The 24,475-nt window shown below is 42.4% G+C and overlaps 1 protein-coding gene across 9 annotated transcripts in view; it reads right to left on the reverse strand.

The window, feature by feature from the left end:
• The window catches only part of LOC114059785 (ankyrin repeat and KH domain-containing protein 1-like), a 98,275-nt gene that overhangs the window by 72,677 nt on the left and 1,123 nt on the right, over window positions 1-24,475 (reverse strand). For all 9 annotated transcript variants that reach the window (XM_027888631.1, XM_027888630.1, XM_027888629.1 and 6 more), the window contains exon 2: window positions 11,001-11,154. In XM_027888631.1, coding sequence (XP_027744432.1) covers window positions 11,001-11,154 — 154 coding nt within the window. The remainder of the gene's footprint in view (window positions 1-11,000; window positions 11,155-24,475) is intronic.

Raw genomic sequence — 24,475 nt, forward strand, 5'->3', positions numbered from 1 at the left:
TCTCCACACAAAGACACATTTGCCTTGCTACGAGGTGACAGGTTCCCAGCCACCCTCCTCAACACTGCTCATTCCTCGCAGGAACCACGACTTTCATCACATATGTGCATAAAATCATGCTAATCACTCAACCAAGTGCACTTTGATCGTAACTACATGCAATATGCATAATATGGAAGCATCATGGATTACTCTGGTGTCAGGATGTACTTCAGCAGCAGCAAACAGCTTTTCCACCCATCTCACTGCAGAGGAGCATCTGGGAAAGAGCCCTGACTTTTGGGTTACCTCGTGCCCTAAAGCAGCAGCTTCAACTGGGACAAAAGCAACATCACAGTGAAAACTATGTCCAGCTCTGTCTGAGAGTAACAGTTACCAGCTCCTGCCAATTGTTGGGGTTTGTTCTGTTTTGGGTTTTTTTGGTGTTTTTTGAATGAAAAAAGAACTTTTATCCGCTGGCAACTAAGGCCTCCTTCCCAACTTGCTTTTGATCGTAAGAGAATTTCAGAGAAATATTCAGAACACAATGCTAACTTTAATCCAAATTAAAAGGACCAGGATGGGATTAAGCAGTGGTTTATAAACACCTACACGACTCTGAAAAACCTGAATTTGTTTCGGTGCTTTGCTGGGATTAAATGGGAGGTACTGGTAGCACAGTTCAATAGGAGCTTAGCACTTCATTTTGGATTTTTTTTTGAGTGACCAAGCCAGGGATTATTTTTATTTATTTATTTATTAGCTTTTTCCCCCACCCTTAACACAGATAACATCCAGAAAGATTTGCCAGGGCAGCAAAATCATAGCAAACTACTTGGGTGCCTGATGGTTTTTCCCTTGCCAACCTTTTTGTCCTTCCCTCACCACCTCCTCCTGCAACAATCCCCCAACGCCTCTCCCAGGGCCACAATAGTGTATAAACTAAAGTGTATAAACTGCATTTATACACTTAAAACAAATGCTCTGCCAGTTGTATCAGACTCCTGCCTTGCTGTGATTAGCTAAGGGAAAACTTCAGCCACAGGCAGCATTGTTGGCCTGGCTTTGTTTGGCTTTGAACTGGACACAGTTAAAGGGCAGCATCAGCACATCTCCCAGTCACCTGCTCCCAGTGAGCCCAGTGGAGCGTGAGCTCACACAACCCAGCACTACCCTGGGTGCTTACACAAAGTAGTATTTAAACCCCAAGTCACTCTTTGGGAATTTATTTCAAGCTGAGGTTGAAGTGTGTGCAGTATTTACCCACACAGCTAGAGAGGTGGCAGCTTGGAAAATGATCCAGGACACAGAAACCATAAACTCTGTAAGGAAAGCTACAAAATGAGTTCCTTCCTTTGTGCCATCAAACGTGGGAAAATTTACATGTTTTATTTCATTATTTTACAGAAAAACACCACGGATAATGGTAGGCAATTATTCATTTCCTGGTTCTTCATTTCATGCCTTATCAGAGAGAAATATTTCCTCACTTCAAGTCTAACAGCTGCTTGGCTCCAAGAATCTGAAAGACACACCTCAAAGAGCTAAGAGTGCCCCTGAAACATGGGAAGGAGGAACATGGAAATGGGTTTGTCCACTGCTGGAGGTAAGGAGTAAAGAAAAGCCTCACATATCCCCAAGAAGCACCAAGAGAAGAAAAACAATTACTCAAGCCAAAGAAGGTGCACAGAATTCCTATTCTTGACTCCTGGCATTCTAACTCAGCCAAATATTTCATGCCTCATCCTCTTTAGGGCTTCTGACCTTTGAAAACAAGTTACCTTACAGACACTCTCACCTATTTAGTAGGGCAAGGAGAAAAAAGGGGAAATAATTTCTGCTTTTTGAGTAACCCAAGGAAAAGTATCCCAACCCCCGCTGAGCCTGACTCCGGGACACGACCCCCCTGCACAACAGAGGTGCAGGAAGATGAGAACTCAAATGACCCCTGAATGCTATTTATAGGCAAACAGCCCACTTGAACTCTTCTCCAAATTTCTGGCATTCAGTGGGAAACTGAGCCCCAGTGGGCTGTAACTGCTTTCCTGAATCAGAAAGCAGCTCTGACTCAGTACAGTACTGAGTGACTGTCTGGGAAAAAAAACATTTGAAAATACTACTACGTTTTGAAGCAAAGACCTAAGCAAACTTTGAGGGTCGGTAACATCACTTACTTAACTCAGAAGCCCAGACTTTTAGCCCCCAGTTTATGCCAATTATGCACAGCAAAACAAGTCAAAAATACTCAGTATTTTCAGAGGCTGACCAAGTGCACCACTTCTTCTACAAAAAGATCACCATCCTAATGGTGTACAGCAGACCACAGCATAAATTCATGTTTCAAACTGAACACTTGGGAAACTGAACACAAACCCCTCTCCTCTGCCTAAAATGATCCACAGTGTTCCAATGTACTGTCATCATTATATCCACACTGCATAAGGAAGATCCTGAAAGTAAGGTCTCTGAGAATGCCACAGTAGATCAGAGTACAAACCCACCAGAAATCAGGATGCTACAGTCTTCAGAAAGAAAATACAGAATTTATTCTACCATGACCCAACTTGAAGAAAGAACACACCCATTTACTGTTAACACCCTTGCACAAGAACAGCCCAGGGGGCTCATCCCATCCTATCTGTGCAGAGAGAAACCATAACAAGTATGAAGGAGTTGCTTCAAATAATGAGTATGGAAAAGTCCAGCCCATTAAGGTTCCACCAAAGCAAATTTCTTTCATCATTTCCTCCAGGTCTTTGCTCTTAATCTACGTTAAGACTAAAATAAAGTTGTTCTACCTCTTATTCTGTCTCTACAGCTGAGGAGGAGCACTGGGTGTGCTCACTCTAAGTGAAGGCTACCAGCCAAAAGCACAGCCACAGTGCAAGGTTCTCCTCTTTTCATTCCTAAATCTTCCTACATGCTCCTTTCCCTTTAGAGACTTCCAAAACAGGCTGCCTGCTTGGTTTTGGCAATACCAGGCAAAGCCAGCTGGAAGTCAGGCCAGGCTGGTTAGAAACATTCCTGCTCGCTGTGGTCTTCCTCTGCTACCCAAAAGCCACACCATTCCTTGAAAGCAGAGACAGAATTTTAGCCTTTCTGATGATTCACAGTCAAGAGGTTTTTTTAAAGGACATATCCAAACAGGACTGTCACCAAATACACACACACACACACACACACACACACAGAGGAATAATCAACTGCACACACAGGAATAATCAAAAGCCACACACATGAAGTAACTTGTACTAGTTCTTCAGATAAGTGCTGGTGGATTTAAAGTCGAATTCAACTTGCAAAGCAAAGGCAAAAGGCAGACAACAAACTGAGATGTATAAACAAAAGCACAGCTTGCAGGACAGATGAAATAACGCTCCCACCCTCCAAGCATCAATAGAGCTCAACTTGAGTAGCGTGACCAGTTTGGGGCAAAAAGATATGAAGAACAGAGATTCCACAGGAGAACAAGAGCAGATGGAAGTCTAAATAATATAAGTTAATGGTAGAGAAAGATATTATTTAGCAAAAAAAAAAAAAATAAATAATTGAGAGTGATAACCTCAAGTCTGCAAGTTGGCTCTCAGGATGGCTGCATGGGAAAAGGGAACACTGAACCTGGATATGATGCATTGAACAGGCAGCCAAAGCCATTAAAAAAACACCAATTGCTTTGCTACAACTTTCTTCCTTTCCTGGAGCAGCTTTCCAAAGAAAGCAACTCAGTGCCCCCTTCACATGCTGAGCAGCTTCCAGCACTGGAGATGAGTCTGTCTAACCAGTTCCTAAAGCCACCTGCCAGGAATGAATTTGCCTGGGGAGAAGGAAGAGAAGGAGATAAAACTACATCTACTGAGGTTTCTTTCAGCCAAGTATTTGAAAGAGTTTTAAGAAGCTCTACAGAATTCAAGGGAAAGGTGATGGCTGAAGGGCAAGTTAGCAACTGTTGGTTTGGAGGTAAATGCTTTGTTACACAGTGCACTGTGCCTTTTGCTCCCACAGCGAGAGCCTTCGTGATGGATACAACCAGGATAGCTTTGTGCAAGGCAGCAATTATTTGTTTTAACATTTCCTAGTACGTACTGAATCTTCAAGTATTTAAATAATTCATATTCACAAAGAATTTAACCCGCATATTTTTGCAAGGTGTTTAATGTACTACAGCTTGTTTTAAATCCAGAGGTTTAAGTTATTAGCTTTCAAAATCAGGTCTTTAAACCAGCAGAAAGTAATTTGTAGCAGGTAATGAAGGTGTTCGTGTCCATTGCAAAAAATCACACTTGATTCCATAAGCAGAATCAAAGATTAGTGACAGTACATTTGACCTTTTTTTTGTTTTTGTTTTCCAATAATCTGGTGAAAACTAACTTGACTTTCTAGAAATAAACAAAATTTGATCATTTACACCAGGTATATGCTATATTACCATTTGTTTTCTTAGAAACTTTTTACTATTACTTCCTAAATAGAAAAAAGTCATGTTTTGTCAAAGGTGAGTTAGCAATTGAAAAAAAGCAACAGATTCATCTGTTACTACAAAGTATTGGTGACTCAGTAAATCTGTGGCTTCTGACACTTTAAAAAAACCCAAATACTTAAAATTGTTATAAAACTGACAGAAGAATAGTGTGTCATAGATCCACCAAGAGCTCCCACACCTCCCAGGTGTCCCCAGACACTGCCACCGCACACAAAGCAGGCTGTTCAGGCGGCACCCAGCCCTGCCCCACTGCAGTGACGTCACTCCTCACGGCACAACTCCCTCAGCTCCAGGAGGGGTGGCTCCACATCCACACTTACCAACCTGACTTACCAGTCTGTCCAGTACAGGGCTAAGTGGCTGGCACTGGTTACTGCCACCATGCTTCAACATAATCTACAGAACACTCAAAAAACCCCTCCAAATGGAAATCTGGTCGGCTGATTCTGATCCCATCACCTGCTCCCCCCAGTATTCACCTAATACTCAGACTCTGCTCTGAACACTTTATCAGCACGTGCTGAGGAAGCTACATGACTCACAAATGCAGCAAAAAACCAAAAATGCAAACTTAGACTCCAATTCTGAGTAACTGAGGGTTTTTAATAAACTTTTAAGATGCTCTTCCTGCTCCCCTCTCTCCCAGTATCCCAAGGACAGCACCACACCAGGGCAGCAGGGCCATGGACCAAACAGAACAACTCGGTCCAGGGTCCGTCCCATCTGGGTTCAGGCATTACACGGGACTGGCAATAAAGCAACTGCTGCTTTTCTCCTTCCCAAACACTCCCCACGGTCCTTCTGGCTGAGGCTGCTCCAAACACCAATCAAACAAGAACTCCTGAAGTCAACACTGTTGAGGAAAGGTTTTTATAACCAGCAATATCCCCATACTGCAACAGGAGAGCAAAGGGGGGTTTCTCCTACAGAAGAACCCAAGTTGCATGAAAAATAAAATATGGCAAAAGTGAAATAGAAAGGAGGAGCACAGTTCATCAAAAATATATCCAAGACTTTGAAAAAATCTTGTTAAAAGGAGAATTGCACAAGTTGTTTATGACATGGTCATGAAGAGCTAGATAATTAATGATTACATCTGAGATACATATATAGATACATATAAATATGCAGGAAACTTGAGAGACTGAGCAGTACCCTGGCCAATTTTAATGCTTCACAAAATAAAACTTGTAACTTTTTGTCTTGTCTCTTCCCATTCCTCATGCCCTCTGAAAAAAGGTTAAAATCTCAGTATCATCTTTGCCAAAGAATTCCAAGAGCATAACTTCCAGGGCTGGTAAGGTAACTTAGACTGATGCCTAAAAGTATTAATTTAAGTGTTATGACAATGAGACTGTTCTTCACAGCAAAACCCAACTGAAAAACAGCTAGAAAATATGAAGCTGGTACATGTAACACACTGTCAAAGCATGGAAGTTAAATATACTAAGAGCAGGATTAGACTAGACTTTTAATCTAGAAGCTTACTAGACTAGAAAAAAAATATTTAAATCATGCAAAACCTGGGAGAATATTAATAATTCAATTACATGCACAAAATCCAGACAGTTTGTCCAACTTACTCAAGAGCACAACACATCAGAACGTTTCACATACCATATATTCCTTCCCACTCTGAATCTTGGGATGGTGAAGAGAGAGAATGAGCAAATCATTGTGATGTGCCAGCACCTCAAAGGGCAGAAGTCTCCCAGTTCACAAGCCAGTGGTGATTTCAGTGGCAGTGCAGCAATGCCTAAAATGATGCCTATTCCAGCTTTCCTGGTGAAAACTGTCTCTCAATTCACAACAACTGGACTAAAGTGAGACTTTTGCCATGTTGAAGGCAGCTACACACACTTCAAATCTGTTCCTGTGACATTTTTACAGTGGCTCAAATTCCAGCAATCCTCTCTCAGATTCTCCCCAATGAAGACCCCACTTTTCTTTTTTTATTCCATAAACTTGGTTGCATGTCATGAGTGCAGTGGTGCAGCCATTAAACTGACAAACATGAATTTCTGTTTTCTGCAGCCCTCCACAGCTTCAACTGGAGCTTGGATAATGCCTCAGACATTAAGTTTCTAATGCCCACCACCATTTAAATCACAGCTTAGTTACTCATCAGCCCTAAATAAAGAAAAAACCAAGTCCACACATGAATCCTAATGATCAGAAATAACATGATCAAAGAATTTCCCTAGCCCAGTCTTAGACACTTTCCAAGGGTTCTATTGGATGCAGGATCAAAGCAAGCTTTGGCACTGTTCTTTCAGACCACAGCTGGTGGTGCTGGATCACAGGTCTGCCCTGTCACATTGAAGCCCTCTAATGTTGGGGAAAATAAATATAATTTTCTCTATTTTGACCAAAAAAAAAAAAAAAAAAAACCAACCCAAAACCCTTGTTGTTAGTGAATAATGAATAGGTTTGATAACATCACATACACACAAAAAGGCAGGCTAGGTCCAGAGGTTGACAAGTGAGTAAATAGAAATACACACAGAGGAAAGCACTCAATTTTACAGTTGCTGAATCTTACTCTAACCTTTCAGTTTATCCTAAACCAGGCAGATTTCACCTGGGCCCATTCATATTTTGATTTGTATTTCCACTAAGTAGGTGACCACTTCCCCTTTTTGCCCTCCACAGTTCCAAAATACAGACCCCCCCCCCATCCTACCAGCTTTCCAAAGAGAGGTATCGGGCCCTCAACTATCAAATTTCAGCAGGTACTAACAGACTAAAACTAGGTTTTCTCTTTCACCATTTACACTACATTCAACCCCTTCAAGTCTCAAATCCCCCAAACCATTTATGTGAGGGTCTCCAGCCACCTTTAACCCTGTATTTAACAGAAAAGAAGGATGTCTGTAACTCTGTATATAACCCTGTTTGAACATAAGGACAGACTACTCACATCTCTTTCACTAAACAAACCTTTGACACAACATCCTCCCTCCCCAGAATACCTTAATTTTCCTCACAATATTATTATTTTATAAACAACAGTAGGAGTCTTGAAGAACTTGCTACTTACAGAACTCCCCTGTGTGGACACTCAACAGGAACACCAGTGTTCCAAAGGCAGACTAAGTTTCTTTACCACTTTCTTCTGCATCTATTTTTTTTTTTTGATGCTCCATTGTCAAGGTGTTTCAACACTAATACTGAGAAGGATCACCTTCAAAAGCTTCAGGATTTTTATTTGGTCACATGCTTGAAGCAACACCTTTCCCCTCCCTCTTTAAGAAAGAACCTGTCCTGCAGAAAGAGGGCTGCACAACACAGGCAAGGTCATTTCCCCTTCCTGATGCCTATAAAAGTTGGGAACAGAAAATGAAACTGCTTTAACCCGTCGGAATTTCTCCACTTTGCCCTTTTACAAATGTGTTGAGGGACTCATGGAAGAACTTTGCCAAGAAGAACAAGAGCTCTGAATGCTCTACTAAAAAGGATATTTAACAGACACCCTTCCTGAAGATCCACAAAAGAGCCATGATTCTGCAGAGCTGGAATATTATTTTAAGGAATCAACAGTACCCTCATTAACAGTGGAGCTAAATGTTCCAAGTGCAGAACAGGGCTCCATTGTCAGAGCACTAATAATCTGTTTAATTACAGCCTGAAAAATGGAAACATCTCCAAACAGGATGGGTCTCATTCCATAGGTTATTTTACCTATAAATCCCTTCTTTGCTCTACTGGGAGTCAAACTGAAAGAAGGTACACAAGAGACTTGGTTTGTTTAGGATAAACCTTCCCAAACAAGAGGATCCCTTTGTTTTAATTTATCTTCAATTTCTGAACATGAGCACAACTGATGGTCACAGAACAGTGAAATCTCTTGGTCTCCACATTGTAGAACTCACTTTTTTGTGAAATAATACAAACACTGACAGTTGTTTAAAGGTAGCTGTTCACTAACAAAGTGCCTGTTCTTTCACAGCATGAAGGATGGTTGTCCAAACTGAAGCTGATCAGGCAGGTTTTCAGGAGACCTGGCAAGCATGAGGAATCTAATCCTGGTTTTGTGTACATGGAGATGTCCACGTGTGTGTAACTGCTGTTATGCCAAGGGGGGCAGGCACAACCCTCTCGTTAGAAATTCTACTTAAGGCTGTCACCCTGAGCATCCAAAACCACAAAGGATTTTAACCCCTCCTTGAAATAGAACTGGGAAAAAATACCCAGCATTGCTATGGTGGGTAAATACAACGTACAGAAACATTTTCAAGCAGTTTAACTAAGCTCTGGCCTCTACACATGTGACTCTCAAATCAAGACAAGTGTTTACAAACAAAACACAAATCCTACAAATCTTACAGAGCACAGTGGCTGAAAACCACTTCTGCACAAGTGCTCTGAAGAAGAACACCCCATCTGGCTGCAATTGCTAGAACTTACCTTCCAGAACTAATAAACAACATGTCCTTGTGAGATCTGAGCATTAAAAGGATTCAGGAAGAATGAGCAAAACTCGTTTTGCAAGTCATACTCATTAAGATCCTAATGACACAGCCACAAACCCTGCGTGTGAGAAACCCCAAGAAATGCAAGATGGACCTTCCTCGAGGTTGGGAGGTGGAATCAAGCCTTGCACAGGAGAGGGGATCATCACAACCTTCCCCAAGCTACCCTGGGAACTACAGACAAGGCCATAACCAAGCTACTTGTTTGAGCCACAGTCCTGCCACCTGCTTTTCCAAGCCACCCTCAATGCTGGGGACTGAACTGTGACTAAAACAACAGCAGAAATCATTTGCTTTTGACAAACTGCAAAAGAACAGCAAGGCCCACCATGAGGCTGCTTTGTTTGTTGCTACGATGGAACCTTGGAAACTCATTTAAGGTTAGAAAGGGTATTTTCAGCCAAATCAGGAAGATAAATCCAGTGAAGATGTTAACATGTCTCCCAGAAACACTTAAACTTCTCTTTTAATCGCTGTCAAATTATGCCTTTTATTAATAAACTACCATCTCCTTTAGGTTAGCCTGGTATTTTCAGTGTTCAAATTTGCAGTGGGAAAGACAAGTACAGCCTAACTAGAGAACTTTCCCAAGAGTATTTTCACTCCTTTGATCTCACACATTCATCAAGTGGCTTTAATTCTGTCCAGTCTTTTCAGAGAGGGAGATGGGACTACTCAAACAAAAGCACTCTTGGAGATTTGCTCTTCTTTCCAGAGTCCTCCTGTTCTGCCCACGTTCTACATCCCCTCACCAAAGCACTGGGGCAATCAAAGCATGGAAACCTCAGATTAAAACCAAATCACCTGATCCTGGGGACAAGGGGCCAACTACTGCTCAGAAATCCAGGCACAGCATTCTCTCAAGTGTTACAAGCAGCAAAGGTCCCACCTGCATGTGATAAATACCACGAGACGATTGTGACCACTGCAGGCCCAGCTCTAAGCACACACCCTGACAGTTTATAAACCCAGGAACAGGCTTTGGGACACACACCAGCCACAGGATACCCGAGAGAAACTGACACTTATTTCCATGTTAAAATCAAAGCACTTAAAATTAATTTTATCTCTTAAAAAATAAATCAAAAGCACTTTAAAGATCAGTTTATTCAAATTCCCTTAGTGCCCAGAATAGTGTGTTTTCCCTGCAAAACAAAGTTTGGCCCCCAGGAGTTACAGCAGATGGGCTGCTGCGACTTTCTGCTGACAAAAGCTATGCTGTGTTCTAATTTGGGCTTTCTTCAAATTCAAAATGCAAAAAGAGTCTAAATCTCAAATCCCTGCTCCCTTTGCTTCCTCAGAATAAAGTTCTCCTTTAAGACTGCACGTAGCTTTACATCTGAACACCTGCAAATAAATGCTATTTTATCCAGCTCTTAAGAGTGTTCAAAGGTAAAGTCTGAAAACTCCAATTTCAGCACACACCCACAATGATCAAATGGGATTTGTTTCCAAGCAGGGCTTTTTACAGCTTTTTATCCCTGGAATTTCAAAACTGACAAATAATTTTCAAACCCACTGCAAACATCCCAGTCACAAACCCCAGGAAGATTTAAATTAGTCAAGTTTTCCCTATAGAAGTAGCAAATGTAGTGGCAACTACGTTCATCAGGTCTGATTTCAAAACAGGAATGTTAAATGTGTTTTCCAACAGTGACATCTCAGAATTACAGAATGGGAGAATGTTCTTGTGAAAGCCAAAAGAGAGAAACAAGTATTTCGCCTGTAAATTTCTAGAGCAATGAATTAATAATTATATATTGGAGAAAAAAAAAAAAGTAATTTTTAGCAAGTCTTCCTTCCATTCTCCCCCTGTTAATTCTCTACCTGGTAACCCATGCAATCAAGTGAGTGAAATACCATTTAATCCAAATTAAGCTTTTTAACTTTGTAGGTACAGAAAGAGTGGACCAAGCAACCTGCAACACCTGTAAGAATTACAAGTTGTTTTCCACGCTCTGCTCCCCACACCATCACCATAAACTCCCAGACTCGGGAACATTTTACTAATGCCAAAATTTACAGGTTGACAGATCTGTGTGCAAGTAAGGTTCAGACAAAGAAAGTACCTGCTGCCTCCAGTAAGGCTTCTAGTCTTGCTTGTGTTTCTGGATCCACAGTTCTCAAGTCTGCACCTTCTGCAGCACTCGATAAGAACAACTCCGACGTGGTTTTAAGTACTGGGTTATCAAGATCTTCTTGGTCCAAAATAAATGATTCGACCTGTTGGCCAAGTTAGGAAAAAAAAAAACAAACCACAATTTAACAATTTTTGAAGCCTTAAAGTAAATGTAAAATAAAAAAAAAAAAATCACAAAAGTAATCTGAATATAGCATCATAATCATGTTTTAACTGCACGGAGTATAGAACACAACCGGAAAAATCATCCAGTCAACTCACTGAAATTACAAAAGAAAAAGCTACCAAACCCACAACTTATTGTAAAAATCACGATTAACAGGATCTTAAACTGCAGCAAGGTCAACTGAGATTAAATACTGAATAAGTGTTATGCAGTTAACCACCAAAACAGGCTGCCACAAGAGAGGCTGTGACATCTTTGTCACCATCTACTGTGTTATTAAAAAAAAGCCACCAGTAATGACTTTGGTACAGCTGGACCTGAATGCCAGGGAAAGATGGAATGTTTTGCCAAGATGCCTTTCACTTCTCTTTTAAAAGTAATTTACACTAAGGTAGCACAGAGATTTTGTTTGTTTTGAGCAGAGCCGTAATAGCTGCTCAAAATCCAACCCCCAACGCTGTCTCCACGCTGGCACTCGGTACTCCCCCAGCCTTTCGTGTTTTCTGGACAAGAACAGATCTGCAGGACGATTAAGCAGGCAGGTATTCCAACCAAGTAGGAGCAATGCTGTCGCTCCAGTGCCCCACGTGATCTCCCAACACAAGCCCATGGAATTACTCAACACAACACGCTGCAGTTTTATGACAGCCTGCCAGAGTAAACAAGGATACCTGACTCACACTCTAATGAGAGCACAGCAACATTTCAGAATCTCTCCCGAGTTCAGACATCATTTCCCCTATTTTCAGAAATATATTAAGATAAAACACCACTATTTCATAATTATATGTTATCTGTTCGACACTATCAGTGCCTTAAATACGCTGCAGGAATAAGACATACCTGTTACACAGACACTGTTGCCCCCTCCTTTCTCCATTTTCCCCAAATATTTCCCCCTATCTTTCTCACTCCAGCAGAAAACTATCCTCATATTCAGCCCCATCCCACAACACCTCAGGAAAGGGACAGTTAATACCTCAACAAAAATCAAATCAGGCCATCTGCAAATTCTTTCCCGTTAACAGGATCTGGGGGCTGCACAGAGCCCTGCTATTCAAGAGCCACTGGGGTTCATTTCTTCCCTTTTTTGATATGTAAATGGCTGTAGCACTATCCCCCGGGGTCCAAGCCAACCCCGCGTGCCAGTGAAATGCTAACACAGGGACATAATGGGAATCAGGGAGGAAGTATGACTTTCAGGAACTCAGAACATGAGTCCACGACTCAGTGGGGATGTGTGATCCTGGCCAAAGCTAAGACTGAAGGCTCTGATTTAGGGCTCAGAGAAGCAACATTTCTAGGTTAGTCCAGGCAACAGTCCTAAAATAAGTGAACTGTCCCTGCAAGAAGGAGTTGAACATTAAACAGGCAAAACATTCAACCAGTGATAAACATTTTTACTACAAACAAAGAAGAACTATTTACAAGTCACAGCAAAGTGCATCCCCACAGCGAGATGCCCCTCAGCAGAACCCAAACTCCGGGTTAGTCCTCTGATAGCTTATCCCTGCCAGCACGAGCTCTGATGGAAAACTGACTTCTGGGAAAATTCACCCTTACCTGCAGGAGTACTTCAGGGTTTTCAATGTTCTCCCACAAGACCACACGAGGCACTGATACACTGCAAATATTATTGCTATTGCAGCATGTTTGTGTGAGCTGGTGAAGGGCAGAAAATCCCACCGTGTTCATCTGTACCCATTCAAACACAGAGCTGAGAACCAGATACAAGACATTTTATGACATGCTAATGGACGTTTTTTTCTTCGACAATTACACCACTTCATTTAACAGCACCCGTTCCTTTAGTGGACATGCCAAAAGGGGTAAAAATGCCACCTAGCCCTGCACTCAAGAATAGCAAACACTGCAGAAGCACTCAGTGGCTCCTGACAATCCTTGGCGTTCAGCCTCAGGAACAGCCACTCAATCCTCAGGAAATGGGAAGCCCAGCAGTGACCTGTTAGCAGCTGTCCCACTGCAAGTTCTAAAACTTCACGCTTTTGACACTTTGGGACCATTTTCTCCCTGACTGCTGCCACCTCCAAGGTCACTCCTTTATATTTACAGGACACTACCAGTAACAACCCCCCTCTTGAACTCAAATCAGTGTTAATTCACAAACATTCTGTCAACTTGCAAGGAACCTCCCTCTCCCCAACTGGGAGTACATTTTGCTCTCAGGAACCTCTACAAGAGTCTGTCTTTTTTAACACTGATCATGCAAACACTACCTTTTAAAGTGAATTACAAATACAGCTTTTTCTAAGGGCACAAGCTGGGTAGTACCGGTGCAGTGTGCTCTTTCCACCACCCTTTTCAAGTTTTCCTGCTCTCTACATCAGCAACTGTACTCCCAGAGACCCTGCACAATTAAAGTCTCACCCAAGCATCTCGCTTCATATACGGTATTTTCATCATAGTTTTATATCACAGCAAGAAAAGGCAGCTGCCTTCATTATTTCTGCACATGTTGGGCATCAATTTTTAGGTTTTGTTTTGATTTTTTAGGAAGAGCTTTAATAACATACCCACAATACAAATACGCCTTGAGTGTGAAAATACCAAAAATCCATATGCAAAATGTTAAAATAGCTGTACCACTGCCAGCCTCCAAGAAGAAGTGTCAGTGTATTTTCAAGTCAGAATGTCTGACATTTCTGTAAATCACTGCAGCTTCTCACACACTAAGACAGGGCTAGAGAGGATGAACAGTTGGATATCTTATCACTAATAGCAGAGAAAGAAACTGCCTAATTGATCAGATATCTCTCGTGAATGGAAGTGACCTAAAATGATCACATAATAATAATTCAAAAGAAAAAAATCAAATTACCCCAAATATATGAAAGAAATTTTGCTATTTAAACAAAAAATAAACTTCATTTAAAAATCGAAACAAAGAAAGAAGACAAACAGATTTCATATTAGCATTCCTGGAAGATGTAATACACTGCTCATGTGGGAAAATTTAGGCACACTGCTCTATTCTAATCAGATCTGCAGCAAAGTGATAGAGTAACCAGTCACTGGTCTATTTTTGGATTATTTTGAGAGCTGCTTTGGGCAGTTAATAAGCATCTTACTTGGTAAGGCTCATTAGGAACACATGGATTCCAGACATTATTCTGACTGCCAAAATAATTGCAACCAGGAGTAATTCCCACTGAACAGCCAAGGAAGCCACACGTGCACGGGACCCCAGGACTGCCCCACGCGGAGTGTCCACAACTCACCCACCGCACTGAGGGACCTCCCCTGAGGTCCTGCCAAGGGCTGCAGCACCTCCCAGCTCTGCAGATCCAGTTACACCGCTGGATCCTCCCTCCAGGGCAGCCAAACTGCAGCTATTTGGGCTCGGCTACATCAGTGTTTGTGTGTTAATACCATGCTGAGCTTACCACGGGTCAGGGTAGGTGAAGGGACTCTGCATCACCACCACTGCCGGCAGTTCGTGCGAGATGGACAATGACATGCACATTTCTAATATTAAATCTAAACTGATCTTCCCTGTGTTGCACCACTGCAAAGTACTTTTCCCAGAATAGCCCGGACCTGCTCACAAATAGCCTGTTCCTGACAGGCTACAGAGGATGGAAAAGCTTCCCGGGTAGTGGCACAGCACCATTCCCTCCTCCTGCAGCCAAGGGCAGCAGCAGAGACAGCTCCATCCACCTTCTCCTTCCTGTGCCAAACCAGAGATTCCGGGAACTCTTTCTTCAAAAAAGCCTTCAACAGGGAAGAGAAAGCTGCTATTAAATCATCTCCTTGAACTTGCATTTTCCAGGAACACCTTGAGCTATGAACACCTTCCTGGGGTAATAACACTCCTTGCTCTGCGTTTGTGGAGCATCTACAAACAACGAGGACCCAAGCCCCTGACTGGGACTCCTAAACTCCTGTTTTTAACACAAATAAATGTGATTTTCCCTTTTGTGTTAGGAAAACCTTTCCTAATTATTCCTCTATCAATTCCATTTAGACATTTGGCTAAATATATCTGAATATATGAAGAGGGATCTTGGCTTCCTTAAAGCTAATACAGGCCTGTAGATCAGGCTGAAAGTTCATGCCTGTGAAGTTGAAATAGATCATCTATATTTAAACTATTTTCCTTCCATAATTAACAGGATGTGCAATGCTGTGGTAGGATCACACTAGAAAGTTATTGTGCCTTTGTCTGACAGTTTATGCTGTCGTGTCTTTTATTAAAATTAAAGGTCAATACTGGATTAATACTTGCAATCCTGCTCTAGAAGTTTTGGGGAATACTAATAGGACACAGCACTAAGTGAAGACCGAAAATGAGATTGTATTTTAAATATGACATCAAACCCCTTTAAACTGCACACATCAAGAACGTCAGCTTCAAAACCCTGAAAAACAATTATTCCAAGGAAAAAGTAAAATGAAGGGCTTTGTCACTGACACGGCACTCTCAGGAGCTCCCTGTGACAAATAAATGCACCGCAGACACCCTGGTGTGGACTAAACACCAGCAAAAGGCCTGGCTTTGCTTTACCTTAAGACGCACTTTTCAACACTCTTCCCCTGCCAGCCCAAACATTTTTGCACCTACTTAAGCTGTCTTCCTGCACTGCCATTTCAGTTGCAAGGGATGGAGTAAAGGAAGAGGTAAAACCACCCAGAAATGTGGGTATTTTCACCAACCTTTCCTGGGGCCTCAGGACACCGTCCTTCCTCGGCACTTCAAAGCCAGAGAAATGAAACAAACACTTCAGGGAGGTACTTCAGGGTCAGTACGTAGAAACAACATGGGATCATTGGGAACAACAATTCAGACATAACGAATGATGTAAAACCATACCCACTCTGTTAGGGCTTGAACTGTAATGTCTGAGGACAGTTTCTCCCATTAAACAGCAAAGTTCCAGCCCAAGGAGACAGAAGCCACAACGACCCGTGAATCACCATCCTCCAGTTCTATGGACCTCGTGATTACACAGCACCCAGCCAGCCCAGGGGGGCACAGGGTGCTCAGGGACATCACCACCTCAATGCAGAGAGGACAAAGTACCTGAAGCATCATTGCCAGGCACTGCTCACTTTGTGATAAGTCACTCAGCCATCCAACACTTTCTCAGGTTGATTGAACACCTCAAAAAGGAGGGCAACAAATAATTTCCTACCACTTTACTAAATTTCGTGGAGGGTCACTTGAAAGGGGTCTGACAAGCTGCAAGATGACTCCTCTGGGAACAGCCGGGCTCCCTGTGAGTCCACAAACCCGAGCATTCCCACCTTCAAGCAGAGCTGTCAGTGCTCAGCACCCCCAGCAGCAGCTCTGTAAGGCAGGACAGGACTTTGGGGGGAGGGTGAGGAGAGAAGGAGTGCAAATCTGTTTAGCTCCAACTGCACTAGGAAGCTGATGAACTCGAGGCAGGATTATCTAAAGGACAGCCCTTATTCCCATAGATGTTAAGCAATTACCAGCTAATGAAGCAAGCAGCTATAGGATCTGGGCTGTGGTTGAGTTCATTTCAGAGCACAGGTTCATGTTGCAGACGCTGCTATAGATACAGAGTAAATACAGCGTCATGTTTTGCCATAGCAGGCAAGGCAAGGCCCTCAATAGTGTCCAGCACCTACAAGTAAAACCCAATGTTCTTGATGTGCCATCACACACCAGCTGACTAAAATGATGGGAAAGTAGTGAGAAGGGTAGTGAGAAAGGGTTGACATCTTTATGGCTGCTCCCCTCTGGCACCCCAAGTCACCAGCCAGTGATCCAAATGACAGCTGGTACTTGAAACGTGCAGATAAAACAATACAGTGGAATTGATGTTTTATGGGGCTCCTCTTCCTTTCCAGAGACTGAGGATCCCGGGTTTTCAATTTTCTTGCACTAATGCTGAACCCTGAGCTGACACTCCTGGGTAAGCACCTGCCAAAATGGTTCAATTTAACCACTTACCCGATTTCTCTCTTAAGCAACCAACTGACACCTGATATCTTTATGCCCCTGTAAGTAGTTCTGAACACTACAAACTACACCTCATCACACCTGGGCAGAGCTGTCTGATCTATGGTTCTCCCACAAACAAGAACACTGCAGTTTATTTGTATTAAAACACTGTTTCACAACAATAAGCAACATGACTGCACCTCAGTTAACCCTCACAAAAATTAAGCCACAGGACAGGCCCAGTCCTCCTGGTGCAGTGTTACAAACTTTCCCTGTGTAGCAGAAAAGAAAGCTTTACTCATCTCAGTGACTGCCGGAAAAACATAAACAATTGCTAAAACCAGCCTTCAGCCATCACATATTCGATGTCTGATAAACAAAAATAATTATGACTAAGTTTTCCTGATGCACAAAACAATCTTGTGCAGCAAGGAGCTGTCATTTACCCAAGTGGAACTGACAACTGAAGCATATTCAAAATTCACTTCAATCCCAGTAAATGAAGTGCCTGTTCTTGGCATTCCCAACAGTACTTCATCCTGAAGAAAACCACTGAATGGAGACCCCTAAGCTTGACTAAAATAAGCATCACTTGCACTACACACTCCTGATTTTCATATATTCTATCTCAGTCCACTCTAAATCATGTTTTCAATGCTACATCTTCCCCATGTGCCTTAATATTCCTTTTTGCCCCATTTTTTCCTGTCTTACTAATCCTGCAGAAATAGTGTCTCATCTTCATCTCAAACCAACAAACAGTTGGTGGAACTAAATATTCTCATTTATTAGAACATAAAACAGAATTGTAGCATTGATTTAGCCAGGGCTTTCAGCATGGGGACCTTGCTCAAGTATTAAATCCCAAGCATTGAAACAAAGTGAACGAAACTTCAAAATAAATGCATTTGTTTGCTGATGCAAAAGGTCACAGTCAACCAAGATGGCAAGTATTACAAGTCACTTTCTTGGGAATGACCTCTCTTGTCAATCCAAAGGGACAATGCTTAAAAAGAAAAGAATCATACAAGGGGATCTGATGAATGCAATAGTAATTCAATAATCTGTTCCCAGGCCAAGCTGTACATTCCAGACAGAGAAATCTCAACATTTCAAGTGATTAATGAAGTTATCTAGAGGCTTACAGCAAACTGAAAACCATCCTGGGCTTTCTGCCCCCCTCAGAGCCCAGGCTGGTGGCAGCTATTCTCTCCAAGGCCTGGATAAACAGGTCTGTGCACGCTGTGCTTCTGCCAAAGCAGCAGAAACCCCAATGCAACTCCTGAGCCATCACCATTCCAAAGAAAAACCATCCCGGCAGAGAGCCCTGCCTGAACTGAGACCCGCCAAAAGCTCAACACGCAGCACGAGAAGGGCTAAAAAACGTAACTATTTCAGAAAAAAAACGATTCCAAGGGGTCACGTTTATCTAAGCTATTGGATTTATCCTAACAAACCCACTTCAGAGACTCCCTCTTCCCCTGGCTGCCCTGTCACACTGTGGATGACAGGATGTCAAGGAGCAGAGTTTGGAAGCAGATGATTCAGCCCCAAAAGCCCATCTCCCCTCTCCCCTCGGCCTGGAACACGGCTGACTGACAACCTACCCACCAGGTGACACCATCACTTTTATTCCTGATTTTGGAAAGGGAAAAGTTCAGCTGGGTTAGGGATTTCCCTGGAAGGAAATCTTGGTTAATCAGTAATCCCTGTGTTTTCCTGAAGGCAAAGGAGAATAACTTAGGGACCCAGCTCATAGGTAAAACATCAAATGTTAAGAATATATAAATAAATGTGAGAGATCAGTTGGCCCATTGTCCACCAGTCAATAAAACATCCTTTTTTTTTTTTTTTCACTAGGGAATATTTTTTCCTGCAGGATGGATATGCAGCTGGGCACCTTTCAGAAGGTCAGGAGAACCAGCTACACTTGTCTTTTCTCACCTACCACCAGCATTCTGACAGACACAACATCCAAATTCAACCAGAACTAACCCCTCTCAATCCAGGCCAATTTTCCCTCAGATTCTGGGATGCTTTGGAAGGGCTGAAGATGAAAATAATTTTGAAAAAAATCTGCATTGTTCCCTCTTTAAAGCACAAGGCCAAAAATCTGTAAGTGGTTTCATCCCATGACAAGCAATTAAGAAGTAACAGGATCCAGCACAGGATCAATTCTTTAGTTTATGATTTATCATAATAGTGTTTTCTACCTGCATTTGAGCAGAAGGTGCATAATGCTGCAAAAACTGAGGAAATTTTCTAGTATTTTATAAAACTTTCAAATAATCCATGTTACCAGAGAAAGTAATGACTTGCAAGAGTAAAAGGAAGACGTTATCCTATGATAGAATGTGTTTCCATAAATTTCACTTGCTCAGCATCCCTTCAAAAATATGTAAAATGAAACCTCTGCACCTTCCCAACAAAAAGGGAGAGCTACTTATTAGGGAAAAAAATACAGAAACTCTCTGTATTATAAAAAATATCTGTATATATTTAAACTATAGCATATCATCTTAATTAAATGATCACCTTAATCCAAATATTAATTTACCTGTACCCCTCTTACTCAGAGGCAGCACTGTTTTATAACTGTGGTAACGAAGTTGCTACAAAAATAGTATTTTTTATCATTTGACAGTTAAACTAATCTTCATTTTATCCTAGACTGAGGTCACATGAGGCATCAATGAGAAAGTTTTTATTTGAGATAACCTCTGAGGCCAGGCTTTGTTAAACTTCCTAATTTTATCTAAGTATTTGAACAAATCACTGATTTCTGAAACTTTGTGGAACGTGTCCCATTCCACACAGGGACATTCCCAGCAGGAAGATCAGAGGACTCTGGATGGTGTTTGTGTGGTACATGGGCTGCTGCTGGGAAAGAAAGGATCTGCAGAAGGCAAATGAAAGCTCCCTCCTGAAGTGAAGCCTCAGAGCTTAACCCAGAGCCCTGCAAAGAGTCCTCCAGCAAGATGCAGAAGTTATTTTTCTTGCTTCATGAAGTTTTCAGTGGGAAACAAACCTAAGAAAGGCTCCCTTTTCCATATAAATCACTCATTCCTCAGGGACAGCTCAGTATGTTAAAGGAGTCATCACATGTCACAAGAACTCCAAATGACCCGCTGAGGTCAAAGCTCTGCAGCCTCCCCAGCTGCAGGGTCTGAGCCCCAGCTGGGAACTCCACCAAACACCCCAGTTCAGCCCTGGAGCTGCTCCCAGTTTGAAAGGCCGGGCCACCCGTGTGTGCCCAGGAAAAGGAGTGCCTGAGTGTCGAATTCCCCGCCCTCCACAGCAGCCCTTGTGCCCAGGGAGTGCTGCAGGGATGGTCTGAGCTCTGAGCAGAGGACAAGAATGCTCCAGCAGCATCATCCAGCTGTGTCCCAGCATCCTCCAAGGCAAGGAATGGAGAGAGGGGAGCATCCCAATATCAAGCCCCAATTTAAATCAGAACACCAGAACTCCTGATTCACCACTAATGCTCAGCTGAGCCCTTCCCACCCCCCACCACACACTGTAACCGGTTGACTGGTGAAACCTATGTGCAAATTTGTGCCTAAATATAGATGTTCTGCTAAATTTGGCGAATCTCTCCTTACCCAGGGGTTGCACTGCATATTTATATAATTATACAGTAGTATTTCACATCTTTACTTTCTACACCTATCATTAGAAAACAGTTGCTGACATTTATTTTAGGTCATGTACTCAACTGGGTCAGGCTGCACTGAAGGAAGATCCTGAGTTCTGCAAGAAACCTCAGAAATCAGTTCATTTGCAAGTGTATTGAACAGCAATTACTAACCATCACCAGGCTGATTGTTTCTGGCTACCACGGGCTAGAATTGCAAAGTTACTGAGATACCTACCAAGATTTTCCAGAAGTTAGATGTCTAATCAGGCTGGGAATAAATGAATAACCTACTAACCAACCTCCTGCATACTGAAGTGTCATCTCAATACTTTTGGAAACCTGAACTTGTTATCTCTTAATTTGTTTCTAATCAGTGAATAATTCCTGCAAGAAAATTTTCTGTCTTGTTCCACATCTTACCTCATCAACTTTCAATGACCTCGTGAAAACTAGAAAAACATCAACTACTGAACTAAAACCTACATTCTTCAGAGAAAAGGCTTTAACATTATCTACCTGAATCAGCATCTACTTTTTGAATTTCTATTCCTTATGGTAAAGAAAATGCTGCTATTGTTTCTAATATGATACAGAAAACTAAAATACGAGCATTTCATTAACCTCTCAAGTCAAACCGTGCACACCATTTACAAAGCAGACCCACTTTAAGAAGGTTTAATAACACAGCAATGACTTTAATTGACAACACTGCCAATTTGAAACAATTATGTGTTTACACTGAATATAAAAGCCAGTTTAAGAATTAAGAGATCTCAGTTTGGGGAGGGGGACCCCGGACAGAATCTGCGGGTACTGAAGCGCTCTGGAGAGTGTGTCATTGGACTATTCACTCCACTCCTTGTAGGAGGGATGTTATGTCTGATCTTTAATTATGCTTTATGTAAATATCCCCAGAGGCTTATGCAATAGGTACAGGCTTAAGTAAGGCGAGTTGGTGGAGGCAGCTCTGGAGAGGGAAGCAGAGCTGAGCTCGCTCCATAGCCAAGGGCTGGGTGAGCTCCAGTTGTCATTGAAGGCCTCCCAGCCCCTGAATTACAGAATACGAGAGATTTGCTACATTTACACACTCCCTGCCAAAAGCCACTTACTGAACCAGGCTCCCAGATCCCCCGGATCTGTGGGCACAGCTGGCCTCTCCTGCTTGATTTACAACAGCTCAGCAAACCACCAACCCCGAGCCTTAACAAGGCCACATTTATCACCTGCTTCAACTTTGTTACCATCAGGCTTTTGGTGAAGACCTGCACGTTCTGTGGCCAACAAAGACCCCATGGACACACCCTGTTCATCACTGACCTCCCAGCACACCCTCACCTTGACCTACAGCCCTCACAGCCAGGGCGGAGGAGGCTCTTTAAGCTCGTGCCTTTGGCACCACAGGAAGTGCCAGCAAAATTCACGAGGGGTGGCAATAATAACACTTCAAGTCACACCAAAAATCTCGCTCTGAACGAGCTGCCTTCAAGGCTGTGTTCAAACCCCGATCCTGCTCAGAAGGCAACTAAAGCAATTATTTGCACTGAGGTCAAAACCACCTCATCTCTCTGGCGGTGGAAGCTCCTCTGAGTGCCCAGGAGTTCCACAGCTCCCTGTTTTACCCAGGAATAGCACAGCCCTCCTGGCCTCTTCCCTCCATGACCAAAGGCGTGCTTCAGCTTGCAATTGTTTCTATTTGCATGGGATAATTTTAACTGGCAATTCGAGAAAATATTCTGCACAGCTGCATTTAAATTTCACCCCCTGGACCTGATACAACTAATATGTGCAGGATCCACTTCAGCCCCTGGTTTCCCAACCTGGTCACTGCCATAGGAAAAAACTGAGCTAGACCAAAAAGCTTGGATTTTCTCCCAGTTCTAGGAGGCAGGATAAATGTGGCACACCCCCTTCACCTGGAAAATGGGGACAGCACTCTCCACTGCAAAGCACCTGGAGATCTGATCTCACAAATGCAATATATTTTCCAAAAGGTTAGGCTAAAATACACTGCTCTTTTCACTCTCTAGATAAATGTTTCGTTACACTCTTTGTCCTGCGCTTCCCTGATGATTTTCTTTTCTTCCCCAATTTGCCATTTTGACTAATTCAATTATTTTAGCATATTAAACTCAGACTAATACAAGGATACAAAACCTAAATACCACCCCACAGGCATGCAGCAGAGCCTACAGAATATTGTACCATTATTTTTATGACTTCAAAAGTACAGAGAAGAGTACAGATCAAGGCAGCATGGCAAATACTCACTTTTTTTTTTCTTTTTTTTTTTTTCTTGATTTTTTTATAATTCTCCTTTCTAGTTCTCACTAATTCCACCCACTGGTAATAGCTGAAGGCATACACCCAAATCAGTGACTCATGGCACAAGACCACAGTCCAAACAGTCACTGACTGGGTTCTCAAAGCAGCACCGTTCAAGAATTGCAATGTTCCATCCCTGGACCTGAACTGCCTTTGCTTTGCCCCAAAAAAGAATTAAAAAAAAAAAAAAAAACCAAAAAAACCAACCACCAACAAAACCAAAAAACCACCACTGACAACAGGTGCTTCTTTAGTTCTCAAGAAAAAAAATTGGGGAAAAAAAAATAATGCCCCCTTGGTGCTCCCAGGCATTCCCTGCAGCCCAGCACAGATGTGAGGCACATTCTTCCCACTCCTGCTTCTTTCCCAGGTGACTCCCCACAACCAGAAACACAAGGCAGAAAAACTCTTCAGGCACTTACAGCTCTGAGATTAGCCCACCTCCTCTCCATGTGTTCTGGAAACCTCCAAGTGTTTTAATTCCAACTTCACTTTTCCTAGTCTATATTTTAAGTAAGGAAGGTTTTCTTAGGTTTTTCAAAGGAGTCGTTTAACTTTAACAGCTGTTTGGGAACATCTTTTTTTTTTTTTTTTTTTTTCACCTCAATGCCAACCTCCCAGACACATTATTTATAATAGGCTGTCTTTCTTAATACTTGCTATTAGTCAAAAGAATGCTTAGTAAACATCTCAGCTGTCCAATCTTCACATCCTTTAAATAATGGGGTGGGTTCAGAAGGGATAAGCTCTCAAAGCAGGACTCTGCTCACCTTGTAAAGAGTCACAAACACCCTGATACAGCACATTTCCCATCCTTTTCCAGATTCTGTAGCTACTGATTTGTATCTTCAAAGATGCATTAAAATGTGACATAAAAGACCTCCCAGAGAGCAGAAACTCATCAGTTATTTGAGTCCCTTTCTATCTACAGTAGGTCTTCCAGCTCCCCAAAACAGGTATGTGCTGGAACACCTAATCCCACATGGGACTGAACATGCATGTTCAGGACACCCCTTACACAAGGAACATTCACATGCCAGGGCTCATCTGCCTGATCACTGGATTTCTAGTTGAGTTAAATGCCCTGCTGTTAACACCATTTCTAATGTAGGTTAGGTGGTCAGGAGCAAAATGCAAATGTGGGTCTGTGACAGTTTAATCACTTTTTTTTTTTTTTTTTTAAATTCTGACAAGACCTATCAGTTCAGGTTTCAGGGAAGGTCGGACAAAAGAGGATCATCAATAGAAGGCAAAAAATGTAGCCCCAAGAAGGTGAGTGCAGGCTCACCTCTTCAGAAGGAATGTGTGAAGTACCTGCACCCCCAAATCAAAAATGGTGTAAACTTGGCC

The sequence above is a fragment of the Empidonax traillii genome, unplaced genomic scaffold (assembly GCF_003031625.1).
Source record: "Empidonax traillii isolate 1590-97213 ecotype Southwest subspecies unplaced genomic scaffold, ASM303162v1 scaffold242:size1152717, whole genome shotgun sequence".
Lineage (NCBI taxonomy): Eukaryota > Metazoa > Chordata > Aves > Passeriformes > Tyrannidae > Empidonax > Empidonax traillii.